This window comes from Tamandua tetradactyla, chromosome 6, assembly GCF_023851605.1.
Source record: "Tamandua tetradactyla isolate mTamTet1 chromosome 6, mTamTet1.pri, whole genome shotgun sequence".
Lineage (NCBI taxonomy): Eukaryota > Metazoa > Chordata > Mammalia > Pilosa > Myrmecophagidae > Tamandua > Tamandua tetradactyla.
Window position 1 is genome coordinate 15,469,752 of NC_135332.1, and position 22,852 is coordinate 15,492,603.

General features: G+C 42.1%; 2 protein-coding genes across 3 annotated transcripts; one reads left to right on the forward strand and one right to left on the reverse strand.

Annotated features, from left to right (window-relative positions):
- Positions 1-2,738: 2,738 nt before the first annotated feature.
- On the reverse strand, positions 2,739-7,324 carry ATP5PD (ATP synthase peripheral stalk subunit d). Of its 2 annotated transcripts, none has more exons than XM_077163780.1 (6): positions 7,241-7,324; positions 5,085-5,215; positions 4,710-4,806; positions 3,762-3,833; positions 3,093-3,155; positions 2,739-2,936 (listed from the first exon to the last, which is right to left on the reverse strand). In XM_077163780.1, exons 2-6 carry the CDS (start codon positions 5,204-5,206, stop codon positions 2,805-2,807), a joined length of 486 nt encoding a protein of 161 aa, XP_077019895.1. In that variant the 5' UTR covers positions 5,207-5,215; positions 7,241-7,324; the 3' UTR covers positions 2,739-2,804. The 2 variants fall into 2 exon arrangements, with proteins under 2 accessions (XP_077019895.1, XP_077019894.1); XM_077163779.1 differs by lacking the exon at positions 7,241-7,324 and adding an exon at positions 6,485-6,614.
- Positions 6,728-21,334, forward strand: KCTD2 (potassium channel tetramerization domain containing 2). The gene is made up of 6 exons (XM_077163778.1): positions 6,728-7,141; positions 8,740-8,848; positions 10,624-10,715; positions 14,075-14,170; positions 17,337-17,462; positions 18,295-21,334. The coding sequence occupies exons 1-6, from the start codon at positions 6,803-6,805 to the stop codon at positions 18,322-18,324; spliced, it is 792 nt and encodes a 263-aa protein (XP_077019893.1). The 5' UTR covers positions 6,728-6,802; the 3' UTR covers positions 18,325-21,334.
- Positions 21,335-22,852: the final 1,518 nt, after the last annotated feature.

A 22,852-nucleotide genomic window follows, 5' to 3' on the forward strand; every position in this document is an offset into this window, starting at 1 on the left:
TCTAGAACCTCCTTTAATCTAGGGCTGCTAGTGTTCCCCACTTTTTCCCCCATACCACTGCCTTTTTGAAAAACAAGATCAGTTTTCTGTAAACTGGATTTATCTCTTTACTTCTTTAAGGTGTCCTATAACTATTCTTCTTTTCTAGATACTTCCTCTAACCTAAAGCCTTGATTAAATTCAGGTTCAACTTTTCGGGTGCTATGTATTAAGTCCAATATCTGCTTGGTCCCATTCTTTGGCTTCAAGAAGATGACAGAAGATCCATCTGTTGCCAAGTTCTCCACCAACCTTTTATTCATTGTCATCCTTTTTTGAATAAACTATTTTATTAGGGATTACAAAATGGTGATTTTTCTAATTTTTTTCCTCTACATTTACCAGCTGAAATATTTTGTAAAGAGCTTTCCCTCGTCAACCATGGTTATTTATCCTGAAATACCATCGTTCAAGAAAGGATAAATGCTTGAATTTTTTTTCCCCTTTAAGAGTAGGGAGTTGTACCCTCACATCCAACCAATGCTTTACTTTTATCCTTTTTGAATGCCTTTTTACATTTTTTTTCCATAGGCAGGTACCAGGATCTCCAGCACAGCAGGTGAGAATTCTACCACTGAGCCACCATCACACTGCCCTCCAATATCTTTTTAAAAGACGGGATTTGTAGCTGGGTGTTGGGTTGATTCTACTTGAAATTTTGCTCTAATAGGGGTATTGACCAAGTCATAATTATAATTATTAGTTCTGTAAGCTATTTTTGTTTTTTGCTTATTTATAACCTTTGCTACGTAAAGCATTTTTTCCCCTTCCCTCTAGTGATTTGCAAAGCATAATCCTATTTTACTAGTGATTAGTTTTCTAATGTAAAATTAACACGTGTAATGCAAATATCTCAAATGATACAGGAGGTGGTATAAAATAAGTGCCCTCAATCCCATTCAAATGCCTATGATTGAGAGCATGTTCTCAGTTGTTCACTGTTGTTGATTATAGCAAATCTTTCAAAGGTTACCTCAAGACTCCTCCCTTTAGTTATAAAACTTTCACAGGACTCAAATTGGTTCCTTCCTCACACAACATGAGTTCTAACCATGTACCCAAAGCAAAGTGAATGGGTTTTTCTCAAATTCTCCATGTTCTTGCATGGATATTGTCTGAATCCTCTGACTTTTCAGCTGGATGGCTGGGTGCCAGCTCAGTGATTCAGCAGCCTGGCAAGAAGGTGGAGAGAGTGGTACTCATTTTTCTGTTCTGTGCACTAAATGCTTTCCGGCACAGCTCCCATTAATATCTCAGATTATGTTATGTCCAAAACAGCTCTAAGTGGAACAAACCTTGCCTGTATCACAACCACCTTTAACCTCAGTTCTGCCCCTACAAATTAGGGATTATGGCATCCAGGATGTCCTTTAAGACTACAATGCTTTTTTTTTTGGCATGGACAGGCTCAAGGAAATGAAATTGCATTCTTTTTTACTACAGTAGGATTACAGAAAAATCACACATAAAACACACTTCTCAAATACCACCCTATTATTAACACCTTGCACATTTGTACAATTCATAAAAGAACATTTTTATAATTGTACTATTAACTATAGTTACTATTGTTTACTATAGGATTTTTTGTATTGTAGTCTTGATTTTCATTTTTATTCTAGTAACATACACAACCAAAAGTTTCCCCTTTAACCAGATTCAAATATATAATTTGGTCCTACTAATTATGTTCACGTTAGCGCTACCATTGCCACCATCCACTCCTGAAACTTTTCCACCAACCAAACAGAAACAATTTCTATACTGCTTTCTTGAGAGTTGTCAGCCATTGTTGCCTTTCTCCAAAAAGCCCACCTGCAACATTTGGCATAAAAGTTCCTGTTTTGGCCTATGCTCACTACCTTTATGTAGGTTTTTCCTACAGGACTTAAGCCATATCAAGTCAGATGTATTGCTTAGGTCATTTTCTTACCTAGAAATGTCCCAGCTTATCTCATTTCTGATTACAAACCCGATGTTTTATAAATGAGAGAAGTTTCAAGAGAGCAAACAATTAGTCTAAAATCAGTAATTAAGTAGCCAAGGGATTAAGAGGTAAGTATATCATGTGAGGTCCTCCAACTTCAAGGGCAACAGAATTATTTTCATCACCTCATTTTCCTTTAAACCATCTCTATTTCCTGGCATTGCTCTACTAACCATTGCAAATAGTTTAGTAGAATTTTTTAAATGAAGCAATGGAGTTACTTTTCTACATTGAAATATAAAATTATCATAGGTCTTAATTTGTAACAAAGTTTCCTCTTACACTGCTTTTATGTTCAAAGCTGGAGCACAGAAAAGTAAATCCCTGCTGCTACTCACCTGCTCCTTACCCGCTGTGACACTTGCAATTCGGACCATCTGTTCTTGTGACTTACTAATGGACAAGGAGAAAGGAGCACACCCTAGGAAATAGCCCTTTGAAAGCAAAGAAGTTCAAGGGCATCAGTAAATGATTCCTCATCACCATATCCCGATGTAATTCACTATCATAGGTCCTAATGTTATTTATTAAGATTTCAGCAGTCCTGGGGGCTCTTGGCTCCTACATATTCCAACCTTAGATAACTAGAACAGCACTCGCTCTCAGGGTAACCTTTCCAATTTAACAAAAAAGACTACTTCCACTGATATCACCTTGGAGGACAGCTCTAACTAGCCCAATTGCAGAGAAAAAGCAGACACACACAACACTATATAATCATTCACTTTTTATGTCCAGAGCTTGTAATGTGAGGGCCAGTTTCCTCCCAGACCCAGTTTTATAAATTTTCAATCGGCTGATGAGGCCAATAGGGATATTTTGTCTTGTCTAATTTTGTTTCAGGGAAGGCTTCATTCAAGTCCTCAATGGTCATCTGTTCAAATGGAATTATGTTCCTCATCTTCTCTAGCTGGAAAGAGGGGAAAACATATTTAGTTAAGGTAAATGGACCACAGAGATATAAATCAAGAATCTGAGGCAGATGGACATTGCCCAATAGATGAAAGCTCTATGGCCAAGAGAAAGATAAAACATATTAAAGGCAAAGGACATGGCTCACACTTACTTGTTTCTCATATTCCTCAATCCTGGTCTTTGAAAGATTCAAAAACTCAACACAATTTTTCACCTTTAAGAGAACAGAGAAATTCTATTTGAAACCCAGTTGTGCTGTCTTGATCCCAAGGTGCCCAAGTGTGTAGAATTTCAGGGCCGAGTCTTTTTTTCCCCACAGCTGCCCCAACTACTAGGGAGAGCTTGTTTTTGGAAAAAAAACACAGCTTCTCCTAACAAGTTGCAAAGAAGCTCATGCAGGAGAACCAGCGTAAAATGGCAGCAGCAGGCTGTTCCAATAAAGTGACTCATTCCAACAAAATGCCTGTTTCGTGGGGGGTCCAGTCACCCTGAGACCTGATCTTCCTCAGGGTCAGAATGAGCCCCTTGACCACTTAGCCATATTCTTCTTTACTATAGCTATTTGGACTCCAAAGGTCAGTACTTTTAAGCAACTAGTTAGGTATTTGATTTTTTTTTTCTTTTGCTTGCTTCTTTCATTCAACATAATTATTTTGAGATTCAGCCATGTTGTTGGGCTTATTAATAGTTCATTCCTTTTTATTCCTGTTGACTCCTGAATTTTCAATTTAATTCACTCTAAACTAATTTAGCTGCTAAGAAATAAAGTCCTGCCAGGATCAAAAGAATTTTGGAATAATTAAGAGCCTAAACTACTTACATCTGCTTTCTCTTCAGCATCCACCAGGGCAGTATATTTATCCTCTGGCACAGGAACCTTCAAGGCATTAAACTACAAACACAGGGACAGTGAGTGGTGGTGGCCAACATACCCAGGAGCTCAAAGACAGGGCTCAATACCACTAATCCTTATAGATAATATAAAAATACATTCTTCATCCCAACAAGAAACCAGTCTGCATCTAGGGTGTTGTAGTGGAAATATCAGGCTGGGAATAGAGATAATATGGGAGTCCTGTTACAAACAAGCTATAGACCCCAGACAATTCATAATTATGGTGAGCTTCAGTCTCTTCATCTGAAAATGACAGACTTGACCTTGAAAGGGACCTCTTAAAACTCTGCTGTTCTAATTTTTCTTTTAAATGAAACTTTCAGGGATTAATTGGTGGAAATAATGTTTGCATAAAGGAGAGGGAGATGCTTTAGAAGACTGCTTAGTGTTAGAGCCCCAGCATTTAGAACCGTGCCCAACACAAAGGAGGCTCTCAATAAGCATCTGTCGAATGAATAAACAAATGAACACTAGATACTGAGGTTTAACATGGAAGTATCGGAGGAGGATTGTTAGAGGAGAAATTATAGCTGTAAGAGACGTAAAAAAGACAGAGCAGAGAAAGGTGGAAAACAGTAAAAGGCAAAGAAGAAACTTAGGAAAAGCCAGGCTTAACAAACACAGCTCTCTGATGAAGGCTATACTGTATCATTTCTTTGAATAAGAAACCTGATGAATGACCAAACCCTGAAATTTCTGCATTTATTTACCATTTAAACCTGCCACCCCAAGGCCTGTGGACACACCTATCTTTTCTGAGCTGGCTCAATGTTCATATCATGCCGTCATCCTGGGCATATAATTTCTTTTACCTTCCTGCTCCCTACTCAAGGCCCGTTACAGGATCACTGCTTTAGTTGTCTGAAGTCTCACCTTCTTCTCAAAGTCATCCACCAGGCCAGCCTTGGCCACGTTGGCCTTGTAGTAAGCCCAGTCGATAGCTGGGGGCTTCTCGGATAGAGCAGCCAACCTGCTCATATGGAAAAGCAAAAGTTAGGATTGTTCCAAAAGCAACAGAGGATTCATACAGCAATTTCTGTTTCTAATTCCTATGGCCTGGAGCTGTCATCACAGTTTTTTCTAGGAGGGAGATCATGGAAATGCAAAATGATACTTTAATTTGGAAAATGCATAGCTTTCTTTTACACTTTCTGTCAGAAGAACATCAGAGACTCATATGTAATTCCACAACACTTTCGTTTCCAGATTCAGTGGAAGTGAGAGGTTCTCTCTCAGGAAGGTACTGACCTGGAGGTGAGGATCTCATTCCAGGATTTCAGAGAGTTAGCAATGGTCTTTTGGTTTCGGGGTATGACCTCCCCAAAAGCTACCCAATCAATGGCTTTTAAAGCAAGTTTTCGCCCAGCCATCTTGGGATCCTGGAAAATAAAATAGGTCAGAGCAGAATAGATAGTTCTCAGAGAGAATTCTCTAAAGGGCATCTTAGAAACATGTGAATCTTTAAGAAGTAGATCAGTTTCCTCTGAATTTGGGTTACTAAATCAGGAAAGATAGTTTAGCTTTTCAAATTCAAGTTCTGCAACCTGGCACATAAATACATTCATCTTCCCTCAATGTATCCTACTTATCCTTAAAAGCACAGCTGTTTTTTTTTCCCCTCTCCATATATCTGGAAATACTGCTAAAATATCACTCATGCACTGCATAAGAATCAACTATTTAAATACATATCCACCAGATTGTGTTTTAGTCACTGAATCACTATTGAACAGAACCCGACAACATACCTAAGTTTTAGCAAGGCTTAAACAAAACAGACTCTGGGCCAGATTTTCTTCATCTGTAAATGGGGACACCACCAATCCTGCTTACCTCAGAAAGCTGTTTCAAGTAGTCAATGGCATTGTATTCATAAATTTGTTCTACAGTCCTATACAAACTTAAGGGGCTCTCTACTCCTCCCTATCAGACTGGTAACCCATCTGCACCTTTTTATTCATGTCTGCTATCCCCTGCAGCACTAGGTCTTCCTCTGGATCTTAAACACCTGCCCCTTCCTTTCTTTCATTTTCAGAATATCTCAGGTTTCTTATGATACAGGTGAGGGATTAAGGGAGTTCTACTGGTGTCTTAAAGAAGCCAGAAATCAAGCGCTCTTACAGAGACTTTCCCAAGCACCATTTGAAGAAAGGTTTCATGAACAAAGGTTTTGTGCGTTCTAGTCTCTGCTGAATTTCCAGCGCCTATAACAGGTCACGGTACCCAGGAAGTGCTCAATGAATATTTTAAAAGAGCAAATGAATCCTGCACCTGAAAAGCCCTGAACGCCCCATGCACTTGAATCCTGGAACCCTCAAGAGGGAGGGGAGGGCGCACCCCTCCATTCTGGAGAGTGTCCCTCAGCAAGTTAACAACTATCTCCGTGTACTGTCAAAACTGGACCAAAGACGCCCTCAGCCCCGTGGAGCGGCCTGAACGAAAGGTTTGTGGAAGTTCCTAAAGCAGCGCCTGTCGGGCCATAGCAAGGCCCCTGCAACCTCGCGCGCTGAGGAGCAGCAGGGAGCACGGAGCAAAGTAGTAACCGCTCCACCCAGGGCGCTCTGCTAGAGGGTGCAACAAGAACCTTGGAGGCGGCAAAGCAGAAGACCACTGCGGCTAGCACACAACGCCCTATATACCCTACTCACCTTCACCGACCCCGGCGGCCCACAGCCCAAGCAGGAATTAACGGAAGCGGGTCACCGGAAAGCTTCCCCTCAGCCAATCACAAAGCCTATGGGGCGGGACTTGCATGGCACATAAGCCAATAGGAAGCGGAGGCTCGTTCCGGAAGTTCCGCCTCCGAGGGCGGGCGCAGCGCCTCGCCACCCTGGGTCCCCCGGCTCTGGTTGGGGGCGCTCCCGTCCCTCTCCCTGCCCCACCCCCGCCGATGGGCCGGCCCGACTCTCCCTGCCGAGAAATGAGCCGGCCCGGCGGCGCGCGGGCAGCGGCGGCGGCGGCTCAAGATGGCGGAGCTGCAGCTGGACCCGGCGATGGCGGGACTGGGAGGGAGTGGTGGGAGTGGGTTGGGGGACGGGGGCGTCCCGGGCCGCGGGCCCCCCAGCCCTCGCCCCTCTGGCCCCACGCCCCGCGGGCACGGCCGTCCGCCCGCCGCCGCCGCGCAGCCGCTGGAGCCGGGTCCCGGACCGCCGGAGCGGGCAGGGGGCGGCGGAGCGGGCCGCTGGGTCCGGCTGAATGTGGGCGGCACCTACTTCGTGACCACCAGACAGACCCTGGGCCGGGAGCCCAAGTCTTTCCTCTGCCGCCTCTGCTGCCAGGAGGATCCGGAGCTGGACTCGGACAAGGTGCGCCCCGCCCTCGGGCGCGCCCCCGGGCCTTTGGACCCCCTCTTTCGTCCTGGGACCCGCTCCTCACAGGCGAGCTCCTCAGGACACGGCCCTTACCCTTCCGCTCCGCTCAGGCTAGCCCCAGGGTCTCAGAAGGACCCTTCACGTTCTTCCCCATCTTCCGGCGCACCCGGGCTCTTGCTCTGACCCCGCCCTTAGTTCTCAGAGTCTCCTTTCCCTACTCGGTTCCTACCCGTACCCATATTCCACACCCCTTCTCCGTATTCTTTACACCTCTCATCCCGGCCCTTCAGATGTGGATGAGTTTTTCTCTGGCATTTCTTCAGCTCCTCACTGCCTGTGCCAGATACATCCAGAATTGGGTCAGGGCTAGCGAAGGCATCTTTGTAGCTTTCTCAGACTTGCTCTTGGACCCTTCTGCCAAGTTGAGTTAAAGGTTGGGGCTGAGGATGATTTTGAGCGCTCCAGGAAGTGCTTTTCCTGGTATCACACTTCTCGCCTGTGTTCTGCTCCCAGAACTTGAACCTGGCAACAGCCACTGTTTTAGGTCCGTGTTTGAGTTCAGAAACGATCTCTTGGAAAGAGGTTACCGTTTGCCAGTACAAACCTAGGTTGACCAAGGGGCAATGAATGCTGTTTGGCAAGATGCATGGCTGCTAACCAGAGGGTTGAGAAGTGACAAGACACTGAACCCATTTCCTGTTTGAAGTGTTGTTCAAATTTTTTTTTTTACTAACATATTCATCTTGGGTTCCCAACTTAAAGCCACTGACCATGTCTTTATACCCTGTTATACCTCATATTGCATCTGGCTGGTTACCTTACAGCAGAGCTGGGATTCTATAACATTTGATTTCATTGATTTATCCTCCCTCTCCTCTCATGAATCTCAAATTGATAGAAATCTATTCTGCCCTAACTTTGAAGTGGAGATTCCAAAACCCCTTATAAAGGAATTACTTTAATCTACCCTTGTTGCAGTACAAACCAGTTTCCTCTTGTTCTTTTTACTGTGAAGAAGAGTAGGATTAAAGCTGCTCAGAGCCAAAGGCCTGACAGTGCCAAGCTTCCTCTGAGCACAGAACTGGGGTGTGTGAGATTACAGCTGGCAATGCTGACTCCCACTGAGATTGGCCTTGAGCTCAGGAACTTTGCCAATTAAACAGAGGTTTTCTTAGAATTAGAAATGTGATTCGGGGGTAATGGAGAAGTCAGAATGTCAAGCAAATTTAAATCCTTCAGCTCTGACATTTTCTTCCTCTATTTATAACAAATACCCTACAGAAGAATGTTCGTGATTGACCAAGTAAAGGTTTTAGAAATTCACACCAGTAAGTAAATGCATAGATGAGTGAATGCATCTGTAATACCCTACCTAAAATTATCTTAAAGGACAAGATACATAAATCTAGCCCTCTTGTCAGTTTGTGATAAGCAAACACCTAGAAAAACTTGCCCTTTTATGAAAAATTTTTTAGCTGATGGATTGAACTCTTATTTTATTGGGTATTGATAAAGAGATTGAAACCCTGCCCTAACTTAGTTCAAAAAGCTCCTGAAATCTCCACAGTGTTACCCTTGTGTTTGGTTTGCAGGACGAGACAGGGGCCTATCTGATTGACAGAGATCCCACCTACTTTGGTCCTATCCTAAACTACCTCCGACATGGAAAACTCATCATTAATAAGGAGTTGGCAGAAGAAGGTAAGAACAGTGTTCAAACTGGGCATTTTCAAAATTCAGGTAGAATCTAAAGCTGTTTCACAGCAATATATTTTCCTTGAGATTTTCATTGAGCTGATGTATGATATGGTGAAAGTTTATGAATGTGAGTAGGAAGCTTCCAGTTAACAAGCTTTATCTAAGGGAACCCTGCTGGGCTGAATTCAGCCTCCTGAACGATAAGGAAAATGGTAGCTTAGCTTTGCAGGTAATCTCAGGAGTTGTTTTCTAAACCTGCAGGATTGTCATGATCCTTTTTTATGATTATTTATGTGCTAGCAGTGAATGTAGCCTGAAGCAACACATCTCTGACATTCAGTTATTTATATTTCCAGTTTTAGTTTGAACTTGCAGTTAAAGAAAAAAAAAGAGGGCTTGGCCTCATTTCTTTTAAGGCTCTGGTCTCATGCATCCCTGTGAATTTTTGCAGCTAACCTAATTCGTTGCAGTTCTTTGTCAGGTGTATCATCGTTGCCTCATCTTTTTGGTTTGTGGAGCATTTGTACTGTAAGTGGGTCTAGCGTCTTTCTGAAAGGCTTGGCCGTCTCACTGAAGACTTTCAGTTGAAGATCGGAGCCTGTACCTAAATCCAGGACACTCTGCTCTGGGAGCCGTGGCTCTGAATAAGAAAACCCTAATGGCCGTGGTTTAGTTAATGAAGTGAATGGAAAATAACTTTGTTTTAATCTTTAAAGAAAGAAATCTCTCTTTCTCTCCTTTAAAATCCTTTTTTAAAAAAAATATTTCATTATGGAAATTTCAAACACAAAAGTAGAGGGAATGTACAAAAGAATTCCATGTACCTACCCTCCAGCTTCAACAATTACCAACCCATGAATAACCTCATTTCTTGAAAAAGGAATCCTAAGCATCTTAGAGAAAAGGGCAAGAATAGTACAAAGAACTCCATTTACCCACATTTGCCGATTTTTAACACTTTTTGGGCCACATTTGCTTTTTCATTCATTCTTTCTCTCTTCCCTCTTTCCCCCTTCCTGCCCACCCCCACTATTTTTTTTTCTGAGCTATTTGAGAAAAGATTGTAGCTACCATGCCCCTTCATCCTTAATACTCTGTGTATTTCCCAAGAACAAGGATATTCTTTTACATAGCCACAGTAGTTACCAAATTTAGGAAATTTGATACTGATAAAATACTTTACAGTTCATAGTACTGCAATTTTGTCATTTGTCCTAATGGCCTTTCTAGCAAAAATTTTTCTGGTACAGGAGCATGCATTACGTTTTGTAGTCCTTTCCAAGGCCTTTGATTCTGTTTAGAATGGGATTCTTTCAATGACTGTCTTTTATATTGTTCAGATAATAAGCATTCTATTAAATTTGGCTCCCAAATTTACTATTACTATTTAATTGCTATTAAATTTACACCCTCACCTTCCCTAGTTCTTTTCAAGGCAAACTCTGGGTAAAAAATTACAAGCTCAGGATATGTCCAGTGTGACTAACTCCAGGAACCAGGTGACATATGGGAAAAGTGTCCTGTAGCTACCAGGCAGGAACGGGGAAAGTCAGGGACAAGCAGGAAACATTAGGGGTGAAATGGAGAGAAGGGAGCAGCCCCTTGTGCTTGTTGGGCAGATGTAATGGGTACACCCAGGCACAGAGAAATGTTTTCTAGGTTGAAGTAGAGAGACTAGCTTGCTTTTGAAAAATGCAGTTGTCAACAAATGTATAAACTCTAGGCTCTTCTTGATGTAAGTTAGTGCTTGTTTTTCTACAGTGTGATCCTTGTTCTAGGTGTGCTGGAAGAAGCAGAATTTTACAACATCGCGTCTCTCGTGCGCCTGGTTAAGGAAAGGATACGGGACAATGAGAACAGAACTTCACAAGTAATGTGTTTTGCACTTTTGTGGGGAAAATGTCTCCAGAGGCTCTTTCTGTCCATATGTCTAGGTATGATTTGAAAAGGATAACATGCTGCTTGGCAAGAGCCTTTCTTAGGTAGAGATGGAGATCTGTGTGAACAACTGTGTTGCCGTGCCCGCAGGGCGACTCAGTCAGACACAGCAGACCCCATTCTGAGAATTGTCCAGAATGAGGAAATAGAGGGGAAGAAATGACAAAGAATAAAACCCCATGTACCATTAGGAGTATGGAGAGGAGGAGCCCAGCTCCATAGCCTGTTCACCCTGGTAGAGTCTCTGTCTCCCTTAACGTAAATACCAGACGAGGTCTTGCTTCAGCCTGTTGGCTGCTCTTCATTTAGGCAATCCTTTAATACGTGATACATTAAATCCAGTTCCGGCAAGCCAATTGAAAGTTAGTCTTATGCATAACTATTAGAGCTGCTTTTAAGTCATGCTTCTGGGAAATTAATATCAAGCTTCTTTTTTATTACAAGATCTTGATTTTTATATTAACTCAGTAGAAATAGTAACAAAAATGAAAACACAGAATTTTGCCACCTAGCTTGAGAAAGACAGACAATGCATTCTTAGCTCACGTCATATCACCTCACTTATTATGTGTGAGTGCCCACAATAGCTTCTGTTAGGCCCTTGGGATTCTCTAACAGGAGTTCCTTGTCCTCAAGATTAAAGTCTAGCAGAAAAAAACAGACCCTCCCTTTCATATATTTAGGCTATGTTTTAAGAAGGTACAAGTGCAGAGTTGCAGAAACAGGACAGAGTCATACACCACCACACTTTCTGTCTTGGAGCATGACTTGTCTGTTATCCCATCAGACACTGGTGGTGAATGCATTCTTTAGGTCTAATCGATACCAATGTAGAACTTTCGTGTAATTAAGAAGGAGATAATATGTTTCTTTTTTTAAAGTAAAAAGTAGTGCCTTATTCTTTCTCTTTGACCTCATATATCAAAGTTTTTTGGCTCCAAATGGAATCAACTTGATGAATAACTGACACCTATGATAAAAAATGAAATCTTTTATTTTCCTCCCCTCCAGCAGTGTGCAAAGGTGGGAAGAAGACTTATTAATTAAGTTCTTTTCTTGTTCTCTTCCACTTAGCTGATGGCTAAAAGGTTCTTTTTTAATGTTTGAAGATGAATTTGTAGTTGGTTTGCAGATTACCCTGTGAAATATGACCTAGTGTTGCCAGTCTCTTTCCCATCTTGTACTTACATGGCATCTTGCGTTATTACATATTTGATGGCTTAGACATTTTGAAAATCTAGTCTTATCTTCCAGTTTCCACATTCCACATTAAATTGTTGTAGTGCCATGAATTAGCTAATTTAAAACCATTCAAATCACAGTACCTAAACATTCTCCATTTTTTGCCTTTAGCTAATTCCTAGAGAGTATTGTAAGGTTTCTTTTTGAGACAGCAATTAAGTTAATTAGTCTTCTAGATTTTGAAGGCTTGTTGGGTTTATACCCAGTTGGAAGCTTTTTTGTTCTAGGAATGTCACGACCTTTTTGATGTTAATTGATCTTTTCATCTGTCCTTTTTATTTAGTGAAACTCCAAGAAGTGGATTTGATGCTGTTCAAAGATACCTTTCTTACATCTCACACTAGCCTCTTAAGATGAAGGTAGCCATGTGTGAGTTTTGATGGCTGTCTCCTTCATTGGTCCACAGTCCCTCAGTTAGGGGGTGCATTCAGAACAAGATCTGAGGGTCCTTTCCCCACCTTTATTTTAATGACCTCTTCTCTCTTCTAGTCTCTACCACTGTTGTAGTCACTTTTCTGTCTCTGTTAATATTATTTGCTAGGTGATTAATCGTGGTGCGTTTGAGAACTCCAGTGTTCTACTTTGGAAAAGGGGGAAAAAAGAGCAATATATGTGTCTTAAATACCAGGGTCTTTGACATCTGTGGCCAATAGCATAGCTCCTAGTGAGGCTCTAAATTTAGTAATATAAAACATCTGGTTGTTTCCACAATGTGTAGTAAATGCCACTGGAGATTTTTTTGGTATTCGTATTGTATTTCATAAGGGAGGAAATTTTCTAGAGGGTACTTTGGTTAATGGTTGCAGTACCTCACTTATAAGGAGAAAGCAAAGAAGAAAGAAAGAGAAAGTATTGTTGGGTAGACCTGCGTTCAAGTCCCAGCTCGAACTCTAGTCTACTTAATAATCGTACAGCTTTTAGATGGGAGCTAACGCCTACCCTCCAGGACTGCAGTGAAGACTAGAAAAGGGTGTAATGCTTTGAGCTTGTGGCACTCACTGATCAGTAGCTGCTTTTGCTTGTCGTGTAGTTTTCTACGTAGTGAGTTTGTCTACAGCCAATTTTCCAGATAACTAAAGCTCATTTGCCTTTTTGAAAAAGTGCCAAAACTAAGTTTTTGTCATTTTTACATGAACATAAGAGGCCCTCATGCCTGATCTGTAACACCTCATGCCTCCCAGGCCAGGCCGAGGATGTGCAGCTGCCCCTGAATGGTCCCTGATTTCTGAACCCTTGCACTCCTCACATGTGCCTTTAATTGTCCTTCTGTGCGTGGTACCATCCATATGGTGAGTATGTTTTCCTGCTGCAATCCTTGCCCCCATCTAATTTTGGCTTCTAATCTCCCCTAGGCCAAATCACGAGCTTGAGCAGGCTTTCTTTTGGATAAAAATGTAGGAGCTTTAGTGCTGTAGCCTTGGGCCAGCCATTTTTGTGTTTAGCTTTTTGGCTTCCAGTTTTAGCATGTTCTCAAAACTTGAGTCTGGCCAGCAACAGCTGATTTCTAGAAAAGGGATGTTACCACTGAACACTTTAAGAAAAACTTCATCATCAGATAGCATTGGCTGAGGTTCAGAATAGCTTGAATGATTAAAAATTGAGGAATTCTTATTCCTGTAATAAGGTATTACTTTGAATAAACCAAAATAAGATCTGCATTTTCAGCATGTATCTCAGATATGAATGACTTAAGGAAAGAAAAAAAAAAAACGGCTTTCTGCGCTAAGTAATTTCGTTCTATTTTCTCCTTCAGGAGATAAATGGAATCTGAGTTTGTCAGCATGGTTGCTCACACAATTCATCCCTCTATAGTGCAGGATTTTTTTACCCACTGAGTCATGTTCTTAGACCCTTTTTTTCTTTCCTTGGTTAAGATTTTATTGAAAAACTACAATGTTACTTAGAAAAGGGGATGGTGGGTGGTTGCCAAGAAAAAAATTACAAGCAAACTCCTTTTCATTGTTTATTCCTTTGAGGAACCTTACTGAGCCACTGCAAACTGCTGTGTCCGTAATATGGTTCTTACAAGCCTATTTGTGGTTGTTGCAGGGTCCTGTGAAGCATGTGTATAGAGTCCTGCAGTGTCAAGAAGAAGAGCTTACACAGATGGTCTCCACTATGTCTGATGGTTGGAAATTTGAACAGGTAACTTTGTTACATAGTAGCAACCCAGTATTTCAGTTTTCTGGCTGCTAAAATAAATGCCATGCAATGGGTTGGCTAAATAAGAGGAATTTATTCACTCACAGTTTTGAAGCTAGGAGAAACCCAAAATCAAGTCGTTTATAAGGTGATGATAAGGCGATGATGCTTTCTCCCAGAAGTCTGGGCATCCTTAGTCCTTGGCTTTTCTGTTAAGGAAAGTGCCAGTGCATTGGTGCAGTATATGTGCCAGTGCATATGGTGGTCCCTCCCTGCTTCTGGTTCCGTTGACTCCCCACTTCTGGCTGCTCCCTGTGGCTTTCTCTCAAAGGCCTTCCCGGTAAAGCCTTCAGTAATAGGATTAAGACCCACACTGATTGAGTTGGGCCACACCTTAACTGAAGTAGACTCATGAAAAGGTCTTATTTACAATGGGTTCATACCCACAGGAATGGATTAAGTTAACGAACATGCTTTTCTGGAGTACGTAGCTCCAAGCCATCACACCTGGTCTCAGTGTAGGCATCCACAAGTCTCCAGTCACCCTTCTTTGTTACCAGTTAATAAGCCTATGAGATCTATAGGGTGAGGTGCCACTCTGTTCAAGAACAGGGGAAAAGAGAGCCACTGGGTGTAAACTGTTTGCTCAGTGGTACATGATGTTGGGGAGAATTGGGAATAACACTACATCCCCCAGCGTCATATCCAGTTTGCAACCTGATTGTGCCCAAAGGGAACCAGTTTAGTCTTGAAAATATCAACTTGTGTTTTCCCTTCCCGCAGAAGAATTCCTCGCAAAAGTGTAATGCTCACTCTGTGGACACTCTAGATTAAATTCCTAAGGAAACCTGAGATTCAATAGTCCTTCCTTTCCTCCTTGTAGGCCCATAACTTTATAAGTTTTGAAGCAAGGAGAAATCCAAAATCAAGTCATTTATAAGGTTATGATAAGGTGATGATGCTTTCTCATCACTTTATAAGTGGTTCACTCATCACTTTATAAGTGGTGCTACTGAAAAAAGCATGGTGAGCAGGTGTGCGTGAAAAGAATCAAACATAGTAAGAAGAATAGCATGTTATTTCCCATTCTATAAATTTCTGTTCTTTGAGCTTTATGCTTATGATTAAGATACTTTAAAAAGCACCTGAGTCAGAATTTTACTGTTTTCTTCCACTAGATGGCAGAATTTTTCATTTCATCTATTGCCTTCAAAACAGGTAGGCTGAGTGTGAACAGAGTGAATATATTATTTATATGAATCATGCCTAATTTCTGATAGAGTTTAAGAGGTCAACTGAACTGTCATCATAAACCTACCTTCTACTATAAAAGTTACTGTTTGCATTAATAGTATCTTTAGTTTAAACATAAAACCGATTAGTACTCTGTCTTCAGAGCCCACATTAGATTTTTCTTTACACCCGTCTCTCCGTTACATAGTTCTGCCTTGTATATGGTGCCCTAGTTCCTCTTCTTCAGGTATGGGTTGCAAAATGTTGCCAAGACACATGAAAAGATGCTCAGCATCATCAGTCATTGGGGAAATGCGTATCAGAACCACAATAAGATCCTACTTCATCCCAGCTAAAAATATGGAAAGTAACAAGTGTTGGCAAGGATGTGGAGAAATTAAAATCCTCATGCATTGCTAGTGGGAATGTAAAATGTTGCAGCTGCTCTGGAAAACAGTTTGGAAGCTCCTCAAAAAGTTAAAAATCATATTACCATATGACCCGGCATTTCCTTTCCTAGGTATATACCCAAAAGAATTGAAAACAGAAACTCAAACAGATACTTGTACACCAGTGTTCATAGCAGCATAATTCACAGTAGCCAAAAAGTAGAAGCAACCCAAGTGCCATCAACAGATGAATGAATAAACAAAATATATTCTGTATATACGATGGAATATTATTCAGGCCTAAAAAGGAATGATGCGTTCTACAACATGAATGAGACTTGAAAACATTATGCTAAGTGAAGTATGCCAGAAATAAAAAGACAAATATTGTGATTCTATTTTTATAAAATATCTAGAATTGGCAAATTCATGGAAACAAAGTAGATTGGCAGTTACCAGACTACTGGGAGTAGGGACGAACAGGGAGTTTGATTAATGGGTACAGAATTTATGTTTGAGGTGATAAAAAGGTTTTGGAAATAGATAGTGGTGATGGTTGTACAACATTGTGAATGTAATTAATGCAACCGAATTGTATAGTTAAGATGGCAAATTTTATTTCATATATATATACAGTAAATTTTTTTTAAGAGAAAGAAATAAGAATTTAAAAAAAGAAAGGGTTGCCAACCATTATCATCCTCTACTACAGAAGTATTTTCTCTGATAAAAGTTTTAAACAAAGGACATTATATAAAAGAATTATACTTTGCAGAGCTAATGAATGATTTCTCACCTTACTTTTCTTGCCTCATCAATACCCTATGAGAGGATGAAGCATGCTGACGTTGACTCCTTCATATGGGCAAGGAAGCTGAAAGCTGAGGGGCCCTGGCCCAGTTGTAGAGCTGGCCAATAGTGAGCTCCTGACTTTGGCTTTGGGTTTTTGTCAAAATTACCTCACCCTTGGGCTCAGCTTCTCCCTCTGCAAATGTTTTTCCTGTTCAGAATTAAATACTGATTTTGATTCTCCAAAAGGATTAAGAGCGTAGCAGAATATGGCTTTTGGTGGCTGTTCGGTAATTCACGTGGTGCTTTCCAGATCCTTCTGAGTGCCAGTCTCCTTTCCACAACATCCGCTTAAAGATGAGCCAGCTCTGTGCAGATGTTTTTGCGGAAGCAAGTGTCCTCTTTTCATTCACAGAAACTTTCTCTTGCACCCTGGTGTTTGACATAGGGTTTGTGATAGTTTTAATCCTAGAGGCTGCCTTGGTATTGTTTTAAATGCTTGGGAAATCAGGTAAGGACCAGAATTCACACTTTTCTTCTTTGGGGATCCCTCCCTGATTGTGCCCTGATGAAGAACTATGATTCAGTTTTCCCTTCAGGCCTTGGTAGTCCCAGAGAATTCTTCGTCCGTTGAGAAGTAAAACTACAAAGTTCAGTTCAGTCCAGGGGAGGGTTTGTTTAAATATACTCTGATACACTAAATTCTTTAGTATTTTAAGATCACTGTTTGTATATTTACAACATTCTTGCTTTATCAGCTAATCAGCATTGGATCTTCCTATAACTATGGAAATGAGGATCAGGCAGAATTCCTCTGTGTTGTCTCCAGAGAGCTAAATAATTCTACCAATGGCATTGTCATAGAGCCTAGTGAGAAGGCAAAGGTAAGACATCATTTCACTAGAATTTCATCTCCGCAATCCCCAGCCCCTCTACTGTATTTGCCTAAACTGTTGCTCATTGTTTCTTCCCTTCCCTTCTAAAGCCAGCTTTGCATTTTCCCCTTCATGTTGATCTTTTGACTATTGTAATTAAAATAAGGACTATGGGATGGGCAGTGGTGGCTCAGTGGCAGGGTTCTCGCCGGCCACTCGGGAGACCTGGGTTCACTTCCCGGTGCCTGCCGATACAAAAAAATAATAAAATAAGGACTTTGGAGCAGTACAAAAGTTTTGATATAGGAAATGTGAACTTAAAAAGAGTAGGCTTTCTCCAGCCTCTGTCAAATCACAGTGTTAAAAAAATACTGGAAAGTATTTTGCATTTATTCATTGAAACTGTTGTTTGCTTTTATTGCTGCCTCAAGGGCATTTTGTTACCTTGTGATTTTCCCTCCTTAAATTAACTGGAAAATTGCTTTACCCAGTTATTTCCTTTTTTCTTATGATATACCTCCCCCCAGCACACACACACACATTTCTAAGTCACCAGTATGTAGTGAACTTGAGCCAAAACTTCAGTCAAACAGCATGAAGTCTTCAGGCCCACTGTGTTAAGCAAATGTCTTCCAGAACCAGAGCGCCTCAGGGGAGGTTGAGGCCACGCTGCCTGTCTTGCTTCTGGGATTAACAAGGATTATTGTGTTTTTCATCAAGGTCCATAGGAGAGCAGCCATGGGTCTGTGTCTTTTCCTCAATCTGTTGAGGAATTTCCATCTAAAAGTGGTATGTGTGTAGAGACCAAGCCTCAGCCTTCTCCCCTATCTACCACTTTTAGATTCTTCAGGAGAGAGGATCTCGGATGTAAAGTAAGAATGGAAACTCCAGAATCCTAAACGTCGAGAGCAATCCGGCAGAGCACCTCTCTGAAGTTCAATCTTGCTCCTGTACAGTAACCGAGCTACTGCAAAGCAAAGCTGAGCCTGGCCCCCGCCCCCCCCACCACCCCCCCCTCGTGGAGAAGTGTTCTGGTCAAAATCAAAGGCCACACCCCACCCCCACCCACAGGAATCCGAAGACAGATGCGAATTCTGGCTGCAGAGTACCTTTTCAGAAACCTGCTTTTGTTTTCTTAGCCAGTGTTATAACAAAGCTTTTCATAGCAGCTGGGCCTGGTTCCCAGTTGGAGCCTTTATGGGGACCTGGGGGAAGGGGAAGGCCCAGCTCCTTATAAACGGCCTGTACTTCAAGGAAGCTGGAGCAAATGAAAGAGGATTTATTCCCGAGCTGTGCCGTGTTTTCACCCCCAAGTGTGCCAAGTTGGATGTTTGCAGTTGCTTTGTAACACTATCTTTCTCCTATGCTCCCTAAAAATAATGCAGCAGATACAAAGATTCTAGCTTCAGTTTACCTAATTGAATTGAAGTTTTGGATCAAGGATAGAGTTGCCCAGAGTACCCCATATTCCTTTGAACAAAAGCCTCTTCAAGGAATGGGAGGATGGGGTGTTCTCTGTCTCTAGCTCTTTGTTGTGTTGGAGGTTGGAGGTTGCTGCTCTTGAACAGGGGCACTCAGCTACTGCCATGTTCAGCTTTGCCTCATTTGTTTCAGCAGCCTGGACCCTCCGTATAGCTTGCTTTCTCCCCAAGAAGAGATCTGAGGCAGGCTACATCCTGCTCTGTATCAGACAGATGAACAGGAGCTTTAGTTAGTTGGTATAACTGCTCCTGCAGCCTTTTCTCATTTTCCATTTACCCGATCCTCCTTCCCTGTCCTTTAAATCTGGACCAAGGATAAAGGAACTTTACAGACCCTCTGATGGCTGGTGGTGGGAAAGGCTGTTTCTTGGAAAGTTGCCAAATGTGTTATGTTTTATCCAAAAGTGTTATTTTTGTGATTGTCTCTTGGAAATGCCTTGACTGAATGTGTGATATTTTGTTCCTTTTCTTGGTTTCGACCTTGGCAAACCTAACCCACAGCCGTATTGACAACTTCATATTGTCCCCAGTAGTGTGTGTGCATTTACAGGGCAGTCCGGGGACTTGCTGCATCTCCAGCTCCCCTCCACACCATGTGACTTTCTATGGGGTGCCATGTTGTTGAGGATTGAATACTGGTTTGATCAAAGTTGAATGATTACTTTGGTACAATTGAAGTGGGAAACCCTCCTTTGGGCTGTGACCATGGAACTTTGGTCTGGACTTTCATTTTGAGCTTTTGAATCTCAGTGACCAGTTATAAAATACAAAAAGGACAGAAATACTTGTTTTTCCTGGATGAATTCCAATAGTATGGCCAATTGAATGGAGGCATAGAAGATACCTCTGGTGAATGCTCCATCTGTAAAAGGCCACAACTTCAGGCCAGCCGCTCCTGGGTACCTGCAGTGCTGAGGTTCTCAACACTGCACAGCTCAACTGCTTACTAGATGGGTCTAGGGTAGTAATGTTTGGAAATGACTGGACTATGCCAAGTGTCTTTTGAGCTTGTGACTTGACCATGCCTAAATAGCTTGACTCTTCCCCAGGATTCTTGCTTTTTTCCTTATTTTCTGTGTCTAGAGAGTAGGATGAAAATGGTCATACCTAAGGTACCAGGTGTCAGCTGACACTATATATCTAAACACCCATATAAATATACATTCTGATGCCTAGAAGTCTGGCCCAGGCCCAGTTTTAGCAAAGCTATAAATGGTAGATGAAATTTTACCTACAGTAACAGCAGCCACTCCTTCAAAAAGGTTACAGGCATCCATCCTGTCATATCTTTCAGGGAGCAAAAAAAAAAAAAAGATTTGGATATAGTCTAAGAAAAGTAAAGAAAATGTGAAGAGCTTCTGTGACAAGAGAGGACAGGACTTTGGAAGAGGTGCTCTTTGTCAAATTGGGATAAGTAACATGACTACCTAGGGGAAGAGCAGCTTCATTTGGGGCTTGTGCTGGGTGATACTAGTAGCTTTAGGCCTGTTGTCCCTCTGCTTTCCTAGGGCATGCCTAGACTCAGCATGGGCCAGGGCCCGGGACTAGGGCAGACGCCTCTGGACCCAACCGCAGCCTTTTCACCAAGTTAAACAAGGAGGAGAGAGGAGGACTTGAGGGCTGACGCCAGGCAAGTGCCTCATGAATGCATTTGTCTCTTCATCTATCTTTTCAAACTTCTACAATTGACCTTCTAAAAAGACTGCTATTGGGCCTCAGAACTAAATGCTATTTCTACTCTCTTAGGGAACTGGTTTCACCAAATTTCTCTCATCACCGCAACCCAATGACAATTTAAATTGCTCCAATGCTCCAGGAATCTGAGGCTGACTCATTTCTTAACGGTTCCTGGGAAAGTGTTTTACCTGAGCCTTTTATGAACCCAGTTCTTGCTTAAAAGCCTTCTCCCCCAGCTGAGTCTGACTGATAACCTCAAAAAGAGTTCTCCCTCTCAATTTGGGGTGTCACATGGCCAGTGGCCCAGTCTCCAGCTGCCCAGTACTGCCAGGTGGGGAGCAGCTTCTTGCCTTTCTCTCTGCCCCTGGTCCAAGGCCCAGGAGCAGCCTGGCATCTCTAGACTGACAAGTAGCTCCTCTTCTGTTGTCTTCAGCACCTGGTCTTCTTCCTTGGCAGTGACATGGGGCCCAATCTCCCATAAAGTGACTTCGTTTCTGCACATTTTTAACTGACCTCAGGGGTATCAGCGAGGTATAGAGAGAAAGGGATAGAGATGCCAGGGGAGGAGGGCCTGAGGACATGCATACGCTCCAACACGGCCTTTGACCCAGAGGCCTGGGCCATGCCTCTCACTCGTTGGTGCCCCTTTGCTGCCGTCTCTGTGTTTGAATAAAGTCTGAGATGCTGTAACTTTTTTTTTGTCAATAAAGACAGTGAAACAAATTCATGAATCTTGAAACCTTTTCTGTATGCTTTCCATCACTGCAAATTCCGTTTCCCATGGCCACTTCCCATCAATGACTTTCAGACTTTTCTCAGGAGATAAATGTCACTGCACGTTTTCCAGCAGCCCATCCCACAAAGTCCTCCTTTCTCCTGGTATTGGGCCTTCTTCCTGAAGATTCCTGAGAAACAGAAGGTGGGGGCAGATGAGATGGAGAGGGACAAGGGGGGAAGCCAGACATGGTTTTTAAGGTAAAATAAAAAAGTCTCCCTGGAAGAGAATAAGTGACTAGGTGCCCGTTTTCTCTGCAAGAAGGAAGATGACTAAGAAATATGTGGTGGGAATCAAGTAACCATCAACCAATATTTTCTTGATCACTTAAATATCAGGCAGAGTGGGATTCTGTAGTCCCTTCCTCCAGGGTGCTTCCAGTTGGAGAGACAAGGTGGACACTCACAGAAAGGAGTAGAAAAGGTTTATAGTATCAGGGTTCAATCAAGAGATGGAGACCACAGCAGTTATTTTAATAGGGAATTTTATTTTATTTTTTAATTTTTTTTTTAAATACCGAAAAAAACTAATAGGGAATTTTAAATATTGTTAGCTAGATATTAGAGAAAGGAAAGGGCCAAGGAGGACCAAGGGATTACCAATGTAGTAATTGCAGGATACAGTTATTGCTTCTAGGATGGGAGCAAAGGGAAGAGGTTGAAGGCCCCTGTGGAGAAGGAAGCACTGGCCGGTGGTGCTGGGGTCCCTGATGGCCCTCCATGAGCCTGCTTCTAGGTGTGTGGAGAAGCAGCTGCTTCTCCAGAAGCAACTGCTACTCTGAGAATCAATCTTGTTGCCAGCATACATAGCAGCATTGCTGTGCTTTCATGATGACAGGAACGAGCGTCCCTTCTTTTATTCCCCTCACCTTCCAGTGTCCCTCTTGGGTTCGCTGTCGTCAGAGCCTAGCAGAGAGCAAGCTGGTAAAGCAGAAATGTGTTTGCAGCGTCCCAACACTAGCCTCCCAGGGCAGAGCATAGTGGGTGGGTTAGGGGTTTGGAGACCATGACATGACCTTCTTGGTCCACCTCTTCAGTTACCAACCACCGCATGCATGCTTTCACACTGATGGTTTTCTTTTATCATGGTAACATGCACACAACATAACATTTCCCATTTTAACCACCTTCACCCAATTCAGTGGGGTTGTACTCTCCCCATCACCATGCATTACCAAAACTTTGGTGTCACCTGAAACAGAACCTCTGCACTCAAGCATTAACGGCTCATTCTCCCTCCTCTCCAGCCGTTACCCTATAATCTATTCTGTCTCTATTTTGCATATTTTTGTTGTTTCATATAAGTGGGATCATACAATATCTGTCCCATTGTGTCTTATTTCACTCAACATGATGTCTCCAAAGTCCAACCATTTTGAGCATGTATCAGAACATCCTTTTTTTTTTGCAAATTTTTATTTTTTAATTTTTAAAAAAATAAACACAACATTCTTAACATATGATCAT